This window comes from Corylus avellana, chromosome 10 (genome assembly GCF_965113065.1).
Source record: "Corylus avellana chromosome 10, dhCorAvel1.hap1.2, whole genome shotgun sequence".
In the NCBI taxonomy this organism is placed as follows: domain Eukaryota; kingdom Viridiplantae; phylum Streptophyta; class Magnoliopsida; order Fagales; family Betulaceae; genus Corylus; species Corylus avellana.
Genome location: NC_142499.1, coordinates 19,504,354 through 19,518,517, shown reverse-complemented (window position 1 = coordinate 19,518,517; position 14,164 = coordinate 19,504,354). Strand labels below are relative to the sequence as shown.

The 14,164-nt window shown below is 35.7% G+C and overlaps 1 protein-coding gene across 1 annotated transcript; it reads right to left on the bottom strand.

Moving 5' to 3' along the window:
- Positions 1–3,260: 3,260 nt before the first annotated feature.
- On the bottom strand, positions 3,261–10,354 carry LOC132191967 (eukaryotic translation initiation factor 3 subunit B). Its single transcript, XM_059607122.2, has 11 exons — positions 9,928–10,354; positions 9,207–9,444; positions 8,174–8,320; positions 6,414–6,542; positions 5,949–6,077; positions 5,783–5,866; positions 5,574–5,698; positions 5,254–5,446; positions 4,613–5,145; positions 4,356–4,464; positions 3,261–3,916 (listed from the first exon to the last, which is right to left on the bottom strand). The coding sequence occupies exons 1-11, from the start codon at positions 10,047–10,049 to the stop codon at positions 3,581–3,583; spliced, it is 2,145 nt and encodes a 714-aa protein (XP_059463105.1). The 5' UTR covers positions 10,050–10,354; the 3' UTR covers positions 3,261–3,580.
- Between the last annotated feature and the right edge of the window lie 3,810 nt (positions 10,355–14,164).

Here is a 14,164-nt window from a genome sequence, read left to right as displayed (position 1 = left end):
ATATAAAAATAAAATAAAATGAAAGTGTTCAACCAAAGAATTGATAGTTCTTATTTGCTTGGATTCTCATATACTCACCAACAACACAAGTCTAGATACTTACAGCAGTGCACCCAGATTTTCAAGCTACAATCTCCAAAGGACCAACACCCACTTGGGTGGAGCACAGCAATCAATGGAACACGGCACTTTGAAATGGAGAGGAACTAGTTGCAAAATTGTTCCAAAAACAAAGTGGAATTACAATTTTGCCCCTCAATTTTTAACCGTCCGGCTCCTTTCTATTTCAATCTCTTCATTTAATTTGAAATGGAGAGGATCATATTCTCACTTCACCCCTTGAGCCATTTTTGGCACACCCATATAGGCAATGAGCTGTGGCATGGATGATATGAGAAGAGAAATGTTTGTCGAATGAGAAGAGAAAAGAAACAAATATGAAACCCTATATTAAAATGACGGCGTTTTCGTATTAAACACCAAAATGATATCCTTAATTTTGATATACTTTTTTTTTAATGACGGAGAACCCCTTTAAGACAAGATCATTTTGTGTACCAACTCCTTTCGAGCAAACCCTAAACCTGTGAAAAACACCTCCTCTACACGAATAGGATAAGACTTCAACTTCGCTCGCTAGCGTGACCCTAAAACCCTAAGGAATTGAGCTGGTAATACTTGCTAATTTTTGTAATTTCTGGATGTGGGCTGTAGTTGCAGTTCACAAGTGTGAGGTGTTGGGCCTTCTAGTGTGGCCTTTAACTTGGTCTATTAGTCGGTCTTTCTACATTTAATAGTCGCTAAATTAGATATCCTAGTCCATAGAAAGATTCCAGTGTCTACAAACATCTATGTACTCTTAATATGAGTGTTTTAGCTTATGGAAGGCACGATTGCATTCCCTAAGAGCATCTTCAGCAGTATTGTGTATTTTAGCTATCCAAAAAGCACCATTTCCAATTTAATAAACCCATAAAGAAGATATATAATTGATAGAAATTGAAAGAAATGGTGATCTAATTCTTCAATTGAAACCTTCACTCTAAAGAGCAACACTTCCAGAAGAAGAATCAGCAAAACTCAAAGAAAAGAGCTAAAAACACACCTTCAATATCATAATAACCAAATGGGTTTCCATTTTATACAAATCACTATCACTGGGTAATCAAATTTTATATAGAGACCCTTTTCAACTTTAAGGCTATTACTTTGCCATGGGCTTCAAGTTTTTGATTAAAACGTAGCACACAGTAATCGAACATGGAATTCTGTGACTCAAGCTTTTCCCCCCCAGCAATGAGCATTGTACAACCACAAAATCCATGACACATTCACTTATCAAAGAACAAGAAAAGCAACACAACCGAAGAAGCAAGAAAACTTTGAAAGCTGAGAGCTTTTTTCACCAGATGGCGAAAAAGTTTAGAGCTTTTACCTGTTTTTTTGTACTGAAAGAAGCTGATTTGCAAGATTTTTGGTTGGCGCCTAAGAGAGTCTGTGATTGTGAGGAGTTAAAATCCTAAAGAAGTGTAAAAGGACAGTGGTGTTTGGTCACAGAGGAAGTCTTAAGAGAGCAGGGAGCACAGAAATGAGACGAAGAGTGGCGTATAAGCAGAATCGGCAGGCCACCAAGTTTCTCGGCGATGTGGCGGTGGTGTACGCGTGGTCTGTGGCGGCGGAGGTGGAGAGGGAAGATGGGGTGGTTGTGGAGGGGCAAACAGAGACGACGAGAGAATCGAGAAAGCACAGAGAAGACAATAAATTTGACTGGGGCTGAAAAAGGCGGTTAATAACCGGCCATCAACGGTTAACCGGCTTCAATAAAAGGAAAAAAAAGTTATAAAAAAAACACTTGCACCCAAAAGCCCTTATTCAGCCGAAGTATTCTTGAAAACCCAAAAACAATGCCACAACTTATTGGTTATAAAATAAAAGCAATGGATTAAGTGCTTTGATTATTATTATTATTTTTTTATTTCTTAAATAACTAGAACCATGTGCATATGGCCCACCAATTAGACGTGGTACCATGTAAACTCAGGGTTCAGATCCCCTAGAATCCTTAGGGAAATTTTAGTTTCTAAAATTTTAGATCTAAGCCATTCATTTTTATTTAAGAGCCATTAGTGTCCTACTATTAACAAAATAATAAAATAATGATGGTTATTAATATCATTAATATCATTAAAAATTTATTATTATTTTATTAGTAGTGGGACACGTGGTAGAATAAAGACTCTTAGATGAAAATTGATAGTTTGAATTTGAAATTTCAGAAAGTAGAATTTCCCTAAGAATTCCAGAGGATCCAGATCCGTAAACGCAAAGGTAAACAAGTCACGGATGCCTGAAACGGCTCATCGCCTTCAAGTACTACATAAGTTGCAATTTTTATTTTTATGTGGACTCGAATTAGAGCCTCTTAGCTGGAATGTGGTATTCCTCGTCAGTCTATCCCGAAATAGGGAGGTGAACAACTTGAATTGTTTAAAAAAGAAATTTATGTGCAAAATGATTGAGTTAACCAAACTAAGTATCTGGCAATTGAGTAATCAAATTGGCATGAGAAATGAAATCCGAAGGTATTCTTACTACAAAGTTCAAGAATTATACAAATCTTGCAAATGCCAACTCTCCATTAACTCGAACCAGGAAAAAAATGAGAGGCAAAATTGAAGAGGACAAGAATAGTACAATTTACTGAAGGTCTCCATGCTTTAAAAGCTGTACAAAGGTCCTTCCTTTTTTTCTTTTTTTTTTAAAAAAAAATCTCATTTATTATTTTGGAGAATGACTATTTTTTTAATAATTTCTGTATTCTTTTTTCTTATTATTTCTTTTGGGCTTAAAAGAAAGAAGGAAAAAATATAAAAAAGCTTTCCAAACTTTCGGCTGTTTGCAATATAGCCTCTCAATGTTTAAATTGTACTAAACTAGTCCCAAACTACCAAATTGTATAAAAAAGGCCACTTATTTTTTATATTCCTATAATACCCCATTTTTTTTAACAAATAAAATAATAAAATAATTGTAAAAATAAAAAACCAAACAATTTTAAAAAATAAAATAAAATAAAAACTAAACAATTTCTTTTTTTTCCAAAAAAAATGGACGAATAAATAATTAAATATAAAAATATATATAATTTTTAAATAAATAAATAATTAGCCATTGTAATTGGCCTAAATTACAAATTGCTTCATGTTGTATTAAAGTAAAATCAAAGATACGATTCTTAAGATGTTCCAAAAAGAAAAAGTACTAAAAAGGTATTAAAGTAGCTCCATACCCAGCATTCTCAGCCATTTTTGTAAATTAGTACACAATTCAGAGCTACAAAACTAGTCAATGAAAATAATATTAAACTAACAAAAAAATATAAGATGGAGAAGCATATCAATTAGCAGCTTACCACAAGATGCTGAAAAAAAAAAAAAAAAAAAAAAAACATAAGAGGGATCTAAAGCTTTGTCCATACATCAGAAATATTAGTCCAAACTCTCTTTATCTGGAAGAGCGCTGTCTTGCTGAGGTCTGTTGTGCTTTAAACAGAGGGATCTAAAAGCTCCAAAAGATTTTATCACTCCTCAAAAGAAAGGACCTCCTCTTTAACATCTAGTATCTCCTCAACTTCGACTTCTTTAGCCTCATACTCTTCCTCTTCATCGCTCACTTCTCCATCCCTGAGTTTCTGCCTCTCTAGTTTTTCTTCTTCATGCAACAGCTTCCACTCATTCAACCACTTCTCCCATTCATCCTTCAACATCTTCCGCTTCTCGCGGTCCTGCTCGCTCAACAGCAATGAGACGTCCTGGTCCTCCGCCTCATACTTTTTAGTGTACTTCTTCAAGTTCTTTGCGATTTCTTCCTCTTTCTCGGGACTCAAGAATGATGGCGGCCTTGGGCGCCACAAAAACTGTCACAAACAATAATAAACAAGAAATCAGCAGATAATTTGATATGTAATAGTAAGAGGAGAGAGATTAATATGACTCACCCATTTCATATACAATTGAGTGTTCATACAAATATGGAGTCCTCTTCCAAATTTTGCACTTTAATACTAGGAGCACTATATCTACATTTTCTTTTATAAGAAAGTTGATTAGGATTGCATGCATGGACAAGAAACATACATCCATTATCCTACAAAAGCAAATTAAATTTGTACTTTTTCCTTTGTTATCTCTTCGCCCATATTAACATACTGAATCACTTGAAATTTAGGAGTCCCCATGATTTTTTATTTTTTTTTACTTTGTTATCTCTCATGCAAAACAATAATCTACTGAATCACTTCAAATTTAGAAAGACAAGTGATGCAAAAATAGGTGAGGTGCTGCTGACCCATTTACCTGAAAGAAATGATCCTTCAGAATCCTATAAAGTAGCTTGCCATTGAAGGACCATATGTTGAAACCATTTTCCATCTCATGAACCGAAGTCACTGCAGTTGCGACATACCTATATATCCAAAAAGGTCACATATCACAAGCAAGATAAAAAGACAAGAAACAAATATAGCAGTTGTGCACTTCGGTTTGATTTAAACAAGGCCCAGGACTTAAATCGCCCTTTATTTTGACACTACCAAAAAGAATCTCAAAATTACCTTCCGGTGGGATCCCATTCAATATCTGTTGCCATAAAGTGCTCAGCAGTTGCCATGGTTTCAAGCTCATCAACATTGTAAAATTCCAACTGTCCGTTGAGACCCTTTAATCCTGCAAGTATTATGTAGTGGCCAGAAGGTGACCAGAAAAGAGCATTTGCCTGCTTTCCTTTCAGAGTAGTGAGCTTTTTAACCTTTTCTGTATTGTTGGCAGAACGCAAGGAGTAAAAACTTATATCAGGTCTTGGGTTATCACCATGGATAACTGCAAACCTGTGGCCTTTTGGCTCCCAAGCGAAGGCAATTATCTTATCATTCTTATTCTCAAGCTCAAAAACCTCAATTGGAATATCCCTTTCTCTTATGCGGAAAAGCTCAAAGCCTGTGTACGTGCTCTTTTTCGTTTTTGTATATCGATCAACCTTAACCGCCAGATAATCCCCATTGCTTTGCCAGTACATTTTGCAATCACTAACACTGAAAAGATTCTTCTGCCTTAACTCATCTTTACTTGGTATTTGGATGAGACTCACCTGAGAAACAGTTTGATTGCAGAACCTCAATTTACATTAATTAATAAATAAAAAAAGAACACAACTTGTAAATCAAAAAGAATCTTCATAATCAACAACAATGCTCACCCTAGCAGGATGGTCCCCCAGTTCAGGAACAAAGATTGCAAGAATTGGATCAGTTGGTGACCAACAGAAATCCACAACATTTTCAATCTTCAAGGATTTCTTGTCAATTAGTGAAAAGGTCTCTGTCTCGTAGACAGAAATAATGTTTTTCCCAATTCTGGCAAAATATTTGTCCTCTTTTCCACCAGCCCATCTGATAAAAAGAAAACACTCTTAATCTCCCATTAGACTAATGGGTGATACTGAAAATAGTAACGCAATCAGAAAAAGGGTAAAGACTTATTAGCAGGTTTATGTAGACTGAAAAACAGAAAAATAACCTGAAAGCAGGCCATGACACCCCTGTAACACCGCCAGTTCCTCCAACAGAAAATTCATCAGCACTTCCCTTGAAATCTCTCATTACCTTTCCAGTTCTCACATCAAAAATATTCATCACGACCCTCTGAAACATAAATTTACATTATCAATGGTCCCAGGTCCAATAAATTTGCAGTGACTTAATGGACAGCAGAGTAGAAAAACTCACATTTGCATCACGGGGATTACTCGGTTCATGGCTGCTGTATGTTATTAAATATCTCTCACCAGGGGAAAAATCAATCAATTTTACCTGAAGTTAAAATAAAAAAAGCTATATGATAGGGGAACAGGGAACACAAGGTGAAATCAAAAGCTAGAAACCAAATTTCAACCTGAGGATGCGCATAACGCATAAGGCGATTAAAAGTACTAGCACCTCCCCAAACAGCAGCACCTTGCCTGTGAACTGTCGCCAAGTAAGTTCCCAGTGGAGACCACTGCACATAACTTTCAGTCCAGAACTGCAAAGGGAAACACGTAGGACCATTCAGAAAAATGGTAATTACTAAATCAAAGATACAACTACTTTTTCTGGCAAGACTAGAGGTATCTTATTATAAATTGATGAAATTTATAATAACTACTTCAATTAATGATGTTGTAGCAGTGAGCAGAAGTTAATTAAACATTGCAGTAGAAAAAAGGCACTCTAAGCTTTAGTAACTCTCTCTCTCACACCTACACACACATTGAGAGAGAGAGAGAGAGAGAGAGAGAGAGAGAGATCCTCCCAAGAAATACATAATTAATGGTCTTAAGTGATAGAAACAGGACAATTAAATATAAATCCTACTCACAGCACGCTTATAAACAGGATCAGGCTTTAGATGCCTCGCATCATTCCATAAAACCTCAGTATCTGAACCGGCACGAATGACAAAATGATCACGAGCTTTCTCATCAGTCAGCCATTGTTGAAGATTTTCCTGCAATGACATGACAGTGTAAAACATTGTTGACATTTAAAAAAACACAACAAATAGCACAAGGTAGAGATGGAATCTGTTTGCGGGAAATTAGAGACAATAAAAAACCATCTACTCGGTCAACATTGGAGAAACCTAAAAACCCACCTAAATCATACACGGTGCTTACTTCACAGCAAGATAATAGATATTAAAAATTGGCAAAGAAGGGACTTTTTTTTATGAATTGTAAAGTCACCTTTATGCATATTTAGATTATTTTTAATGCATTTATGATTTTAGTTCTACTAGTCTCAGAAATATGAGCTACAAAAAAAAAATGCTACATATTTAAAAGAACAGGGTTTTTAAGACCATTTACCAATGTGAATTACACTTTTTCTTTCTCTATGGAAAAAAAAATTACATGACACTAAAAAGTCAACATCATTTACAAATATATTCTTGCACTAAATCAAATATACTAGTGATTTGATTGCACTTTGAATCCACAACTAGTTTTGGCACGATGCATGGTAAGGACCAAGAAAGATGGGACCAAATTTCAAAAGAATTCAAATTTAAGGGTAATATGGAAACTTAAATAGATATAAATGTTTTTGTTACTGAAAATCTCATTTATTCTATGACAGCTCATAAAGAAAAGCACCATATCTATTTGGGAACATAAAGAATGAAAACTTTCATAAGAGAAATTTCAAAAGATAACAAATGGTAAAGAGCAAGAAGGAGCATTGTATCACCTCATATACGCACAGCAAAAAACAGTGGGCCCCGTTTGGTTTGCAGAATAGACCATTGGAATGGACTAGCTAATCCTAGGTATAGCTATTCCTTTATTTGGTAACACACTATTCCTAGGAATAGTTTATTCCCATGAGACTACTAATCCCAAATGAATGACTTAGCTAATCCTTAAGGAATGTAATACATTTTTCAAAAATACCCATATAATTTTTTTTTATTTTTTTTTACTTAAAACAAAATAAAAAAAAATAAAAAAAAATGAAAAATAAAGTGGGTGGCTTGACCATCCATTGGAGTGGTCAGCCACCCACAGAATAGGTTGGGGGTGGTCGCACCACCCCCGTCACATTTTGGGGTGGCTACGGCCACTATAGATTTGCTTCAAGGGTGGCCGCGGCCACCCCAGGAGCTCCTATGGGGTGGCCGCGGCCACACCGTGGGTCGTCGGGGGTGGCAGTGGCCACCACCATTGCTCATCGGAGTGGCCGGGGGCTGTCGAGGTGGCCACGGCCACCCCCGGCAGCTTATGTGGGTGGTTGGCCACCCATTTTATTTCAGTTTTGTTTTTAATATGAGTTCAAAAAAACAAATAATATGGGATTTTTCGTAATTTTGATTCAATTCCAATTTTAGCATGTGTGTTGTTACCAAACTAAGGAATAGGAAAAGTTATTCTATTCCACACTCTTCTATTCCTAGTAATAGCTATTCATTTTCTAATGGACTAAACATTTCGCGAACCAAACGAGGCCTGAATATTTAAAAGCATGGCTTTTGAGGATAGGTTAATTACTCAGAAGCTAGTTTGCAGCTCATAATGCAATTTCATGTGGATTTTAAGATCAATGACAAAACACATGAAACAAACTGATTGAAGCAATTACCCCAGGAGTATATGGCTTAGATTCAGGAGGGGCCCACTCATCTGGAACTTTCATGAACGTATCAAACTCATCGAACACGTTCAATGCAAAAATATGAGACCTGTCCAGCTTGTATCCATTTGTCTTCTCCCTGGCAAGCTCAGCTTCCTACAATAGGGGCATAAAGGAACTAGATATAATGAAAATGCATTAAACCACACCACACTACAGAACAGCACAAATACCCACAGCTAGTGTTTGGAAATGTTTGCCCAACTAGTTACAGACCACGTGGCTCATTTTTCAATCAAGCCTTGCCCACCCACTTGAGATTGGATAAGCAAATTTTAGAACTCAGGAAGCAAATGCCACAGAATTCAACAAACATAAATCTTAAAACGAAAAAGGAAAATTCTTAACATGTCTACAACTTTCAAATATGTAAAAAAATAATAATAATAAAAAATAAAAATAAAAATAAGATATTCTAGAACCCAATACATTTAAATATTATAGATAAATGATTCAACTTTTACACTCATCAATTACTGGCCTGAGGTGGATTTTCCAATGCTCTTTAACATGGAAAACTTCTAATAAGTACAAAATAAAAAGAATTCGTCTATAAAATTTTGTTTTATTTGAAACTATTTCTAAAAGCTCCCAAATAAGAAAGCCTTTGGCAAGAGTGGATGGACACATCTAGCAGTTTAACTCAGACTCCTAAGGAACTCTTGAAAGGTAAAAGTTTAACCCAATCTTAACCAAAGGATTGATCATGCTTGTGAAGCACACGTTCAACATTCTACCTCAGGTTCAATGTGTACAACACAAGCTCATCTCCGGTTGGACCAGTTGGTTGATCAAGATAGATTATAAGTAAAACGACGTTTCTTCAGGATCTTGTGTACTCCTATAGCCATTTATCACTCCTTCAATAGGAGGCAACTGAATATTCCACTATCTTAAATATTTGAAGACCTCCTCTAAATAAATGAAGAGCAAGTTTTTGCTAAATGTACCAATGAATGGAGAGCGTGAGAGAGAGAGTTACCAGAGGAGTATTAAACTCGATGAAACAGTAGCCCATTGTTTTCTGGGTCTCAGGATCAATAGGCATCCACAGCCCATCATCCTTAATCAGACCAATCTGACTGTAGATTTTACGAATAACACCTTCAAGCTTTTCAAACTTCTCCCGAGGCACAACAGGCAGATTGTCAACAATAATAATATTGCCAAATCCACTGTCTAACTCAACATTATCTCCTTGATGTATATCTTCATCGTCACTACAAAATCACGATCGAAGAATCAGAATCAGAATCAGAATCAGAACATAATACATTGTGAAAAATCCAAACTAAAACAAACCCCCATGTAATGGCTAAAATAAAATGTGGAAAACGTTAATTGAAAATCTGGGCTTTTTACATCTTTAGTCATTCTACTCAGCAAATCAAATAAATCCATATGGTAGGGCACTTTTTTCCTTAGGACTAACAATTGTAATCAGCCCAATTCAACAAAAGATCCTATTTTTCTCCATTCTCAAATAACAAAGTCCATATCTTTGATACAGCCCAAATATGCTTCTTCGAAAAATTAAAATACGACACTGCAACGATAGATTGATAAGTATGTATATACACCTACATATGCGAAATTAATACATAAATGCATGCATATAAACGTAAAGTTAAAAATTTTCGAAATTATGGATAAGCCATAAATTCTTCCTACGTTTTCTCTGGAACCAATCATAAATTCTTTACCTTAGTATGCCAAAATCTTGGCCCGGAGGGAGGCGAATGGCGTCAAAGTCTACACTGGCGAGATCGATGCCGAGGCGGTCCGCCGTTTCCTGAATGTCGTTCATAACCATCACGTCCGCCATGGTTCTTTCCTCGGATTTCAGGCTCTCTACAGAGAGAGACTGGTGCAGCTGCGATTTTGAAGCAAAGCCCAAACAAAACACTACGATATTCCACCGAAAAATTCCTTACTGCAGTTGCTGTCCACCAAGCGAATTAGGATGCAGCCCACCAATTAGCAATCCACCGCTCCACCAAGAGTGATTCAAGTATGAAGACGAATCACCACAGCCATTGATTCAGTAAGCCAATGTTACGCGCGAGGATGGATGCTTGTTGGAACAGTGAACGTGAGGGAAAGCAATTAGGGTTTTCAGGGGGCGGGAATGCAGTGGGTCACGGGTTGTATTGGGTTGAGTCATATGTGGATCGTGTCTTGGGCCTTGGTTAGTGGGTCAGTTGTGGGCTACTTTTTAGGCCACGACAGAGCTTGTTAAATTAGCTGTTATTTGGGTCACTTATTCAGACTCCATTTCATGTATTTAAATTGCACCTTTGTTAGTGCTATTAAACTTTGAAAGATTTGAAAATTTCTAAATGCACATGTTATAGCTTGGTGGGCCGCTTCTTATATTGTGTTTGGAAGTATTTTTGGAGGGTTTTTGTTTAATTTTTTTTTTTCTCAAAAGTAACTTCATTACTTAAAGAATAGAGGCTTGCTCTGTAAAAACACGTGGAAGTATAGTGGTAGGGAAATCAACCACCCACACTTGATCAATTACAAAATCAAAAGCAAGTTTTGCTAGAATGTGTGCGACCTCATTGAGTGCATGTGGAACATGCACCACTTGCCATTCTTGAAACTGCTCCAGCTCCCTTCTGGTATCTTCAATCACCGTCCCAAAACTATCCAGCCAAGGCTCTCTACGGCGTAACAATTGAACAACCTCCAAGGCACCGCCTTTTAGGATGATTTTCTACCACGCCATTCTTCGCTCCAATTGAACACTTGGGCCGCTGCCATAGCTTCCACTGCTGAGGGATCATTAACAAAAGGCTTCGTAATGCAGCACATAGCCACCGCTTCTCCCCTGTTATTCTGCGCCACCATCCCCATTCCCATCACATTTTTCTAAAAAATAAAAAAATAAAAAAATTGTGGAGGTATACCCTTTCCCCTTTTCTTTCCTGTATTGAATAGGGAAAAAAAAACAAAAAAGTGTGGAGATTTGTAGCTTGAAATGCCAAAATTACATGCTCAATTACAACATACACCTACAAATGAAAACCATTGACCCGTTTGATCAAAACATGACTCGTTATACTTGTTCAAAGTTTTATAATACTATAAACCCTATAATATTACTTTAACCTAAAAATTTTACCAAATAGACCCATCTTTTATAGAACATTTTGAATTTGATTTTAGTGTATCAGAAACTATAAACAAAAGACAAAATGTCTTATTTTTGAATTCTTTGATCTACGTCCATGTCTAAATAGATGGTCGAACAGTTCAATATTCATTTAAACATGTACATTTTATATAAATTTTATTTAAATTGCTAACCATTTAAACAAAGTGGACCAGCAACAGCAGTTGACTGAGTCCGTTTTGCGTCACCGGCTATAGCCCGTCCAAATCTTAAAATGACATGTCCACTCAGAGATATGTTCATGCCACGTTTTATATGTTGCTTTCATAGCATTAACATTCTATATATAATTTTCAAAAAAAAAAAAAAAAAAATTCTATATATAATTCTAAGTGAATTTTTCTTTAGTCTTTTAAATCTGAATTATCATTTTTACTGAAAGTGGTACTCTCTTAAATAATAATCAAAATAGAATTCCTCTCTTTTCTTCTAGATAACAACAAGAACAACTTTAAGAGGAGGGATGATCTATATCTAGATTTTATCTCTTCCCCTTTTATGGTAGCAGTGTTCGGTGTCTTTTCTGTAAGCTCTATCGGTCTCCATTTTCTAGTGGGTTGCTTTAAATCTAGTTTGTAGATCTAGATCAAGATTTAGTCTATTCAACCTTAGATCTTATCATCTTTTTCATCCAAAGCGTATCTTCCGAAGGGCTGTCTATGATGACGTGCTCTTCCGCTGCTGCTTGTGGGGTTTTTGTTTATAGTTTTTATTTTGTTTGTCATGGCCTTCGGGTTGATGATGAATTTGTTGTCCTGGTCTTCGGGTTGATGATAGAGTAGATCGGTGTGAGGGCTTAACTCTCACGGCCAGATTTTTAGTTTCTAATTATTTTTTATTTTTATTTTGTATTTGGGCTACCCATGTCCTAAATCTAGTATGCACGAAGCAGATTTGTTCCTTAAATGTAATTGTACGTGGGTTAGCAGAATTTTGAAGTCATTTTTAAGACTTTGTAACCTTTATAGCTTTTTGCTATGATTTTTTAGAGTTGTATGCTCTATGATATAAGAATTTTATACTTATGAAATTTCATTTAAAAAAAAAAAAACAGTGGTACTCAGACTTTCTTAACGTTGGAATAACAAATTACAACTATGGCAAATACCTTATTTTTGTTTTAATTTTTGTTGAATAATCATAATCGATGGAATATTTAAAAGCACAAGGAAACGAAAAAATGGGGATGAAATTTGATATTTTTTTTAATGAAATTTGTTTCCTTAGCGCAAACTTGTACCCAGGGGCAAACCAGAGTAGGTGGAAGAACTTACAAAAAATAAAAAATAATAATAATAATAAAAAATAAAAATAAAAAAAATAAAAAACTTTAGGTCAAGGCCAGGGGCAAACCACCTTCGCCCCAAGCCATGAAGGTGGTTTTTAAAAAAATTAAAAAATTTCTTAAAAAGATCTAATTTTTTTATACAATAGACATCTAAAAATTAATTTCTTTCTCCCAATTTGTTGTTGTTGTTTTTGTTTTATTTATTTTTATTTTTTTCTAAGTTTCACCCGAAACTAAAAGTTTTAGTTCCACTCCAAAAGGCAATATGAAAATGAGAAATTCTAAAGAGTAGCTATATATGGATGAGTAACTAATATAGGAAAATGTAATCACAAAAATAATAATAATAACGAAAAATGCAGGCCTCAGCCAAATCTTAAAAATGGAAACCTCTATAGTTAATTGAAATCCTATGCAATATTTATATTATAATCTAAATCATTCATTATAAATGAACGGTCCAAATTTTGTCATGTTAATCAAAACTTAAAAACTCTCTTTCATCATTCGCTCTACTCTTACATCGCACCGTTATTAGTAATCTTTGCAGTTTTAACCATCATCATTGGGAATAGCCAGTCACTCCAATATCTTAGTGGTGTGGGAAACTTGAGCTTCTCCGGGAACGATAAGTATTTTAGTTACTCAAAATTCATCTTTTTGTATTTTAGCTACTAGTTTTTCAATACATATTCCAACAGACTATCTATTCAATTCTTTACTTTCTTTAAATATTATTTTTTAGCATTATTTTTATTGTTTTTTAGCCACACATTTTCTTCCCCTCTCTCCCTCAATCCCTCTTCTCAACAAAACCAACAGATTTACCGTCTTCAACCCCATCCTCAACCTAGCAAACTACAACACCGTCAATAGATTTACCGCCTTTATTGTCTCTCATGCTCTTTCGTCAACAAAGACAAGCAAAACCTGAGCTTTACCCAATTCATATTTCAGGTTAAATTTTCAAGCTTTGGGGTTTTGGTGGTGTTTGGCATGATGGGTTGGAGATATAATGCAATATTGGGGTTGATTGGCACATTGTGTTCATATGGGTTGCCTTTGCAGATCACACAGGTTGGGGTCCATCACCAGTCTCTTTTCGGTTGAATTTGATGCTTGGGTTGTGATTTTTGTTGGGGTTTCTCTTTCTGCCATGGCCCTGTGGGTATGTAGTTTGCTAGGTTGATGGGTTTTTGGACTTATGAGGTGAAGGGACTAATTGATGATGATTTTTCTTTGGGTTTTGGCTTTTGATTTTGGGAGGACCGAATTGGTGATGCTTTGTTTACTGTAGCAGTTAAAGTAGAATAGCTAATGTGAAGCTATTCTGCTGAAGCTAAAAAAATAGTAAAAATAACTAAATGTAACTAATATTTCTCTTTTAGATAAGCTGCTGAGATGTTAATAACGGTGCGGTAGTGAGAGTGATAGTGAAGCTAATGAGGATGGCAATGTCCGGTGAAACACATCA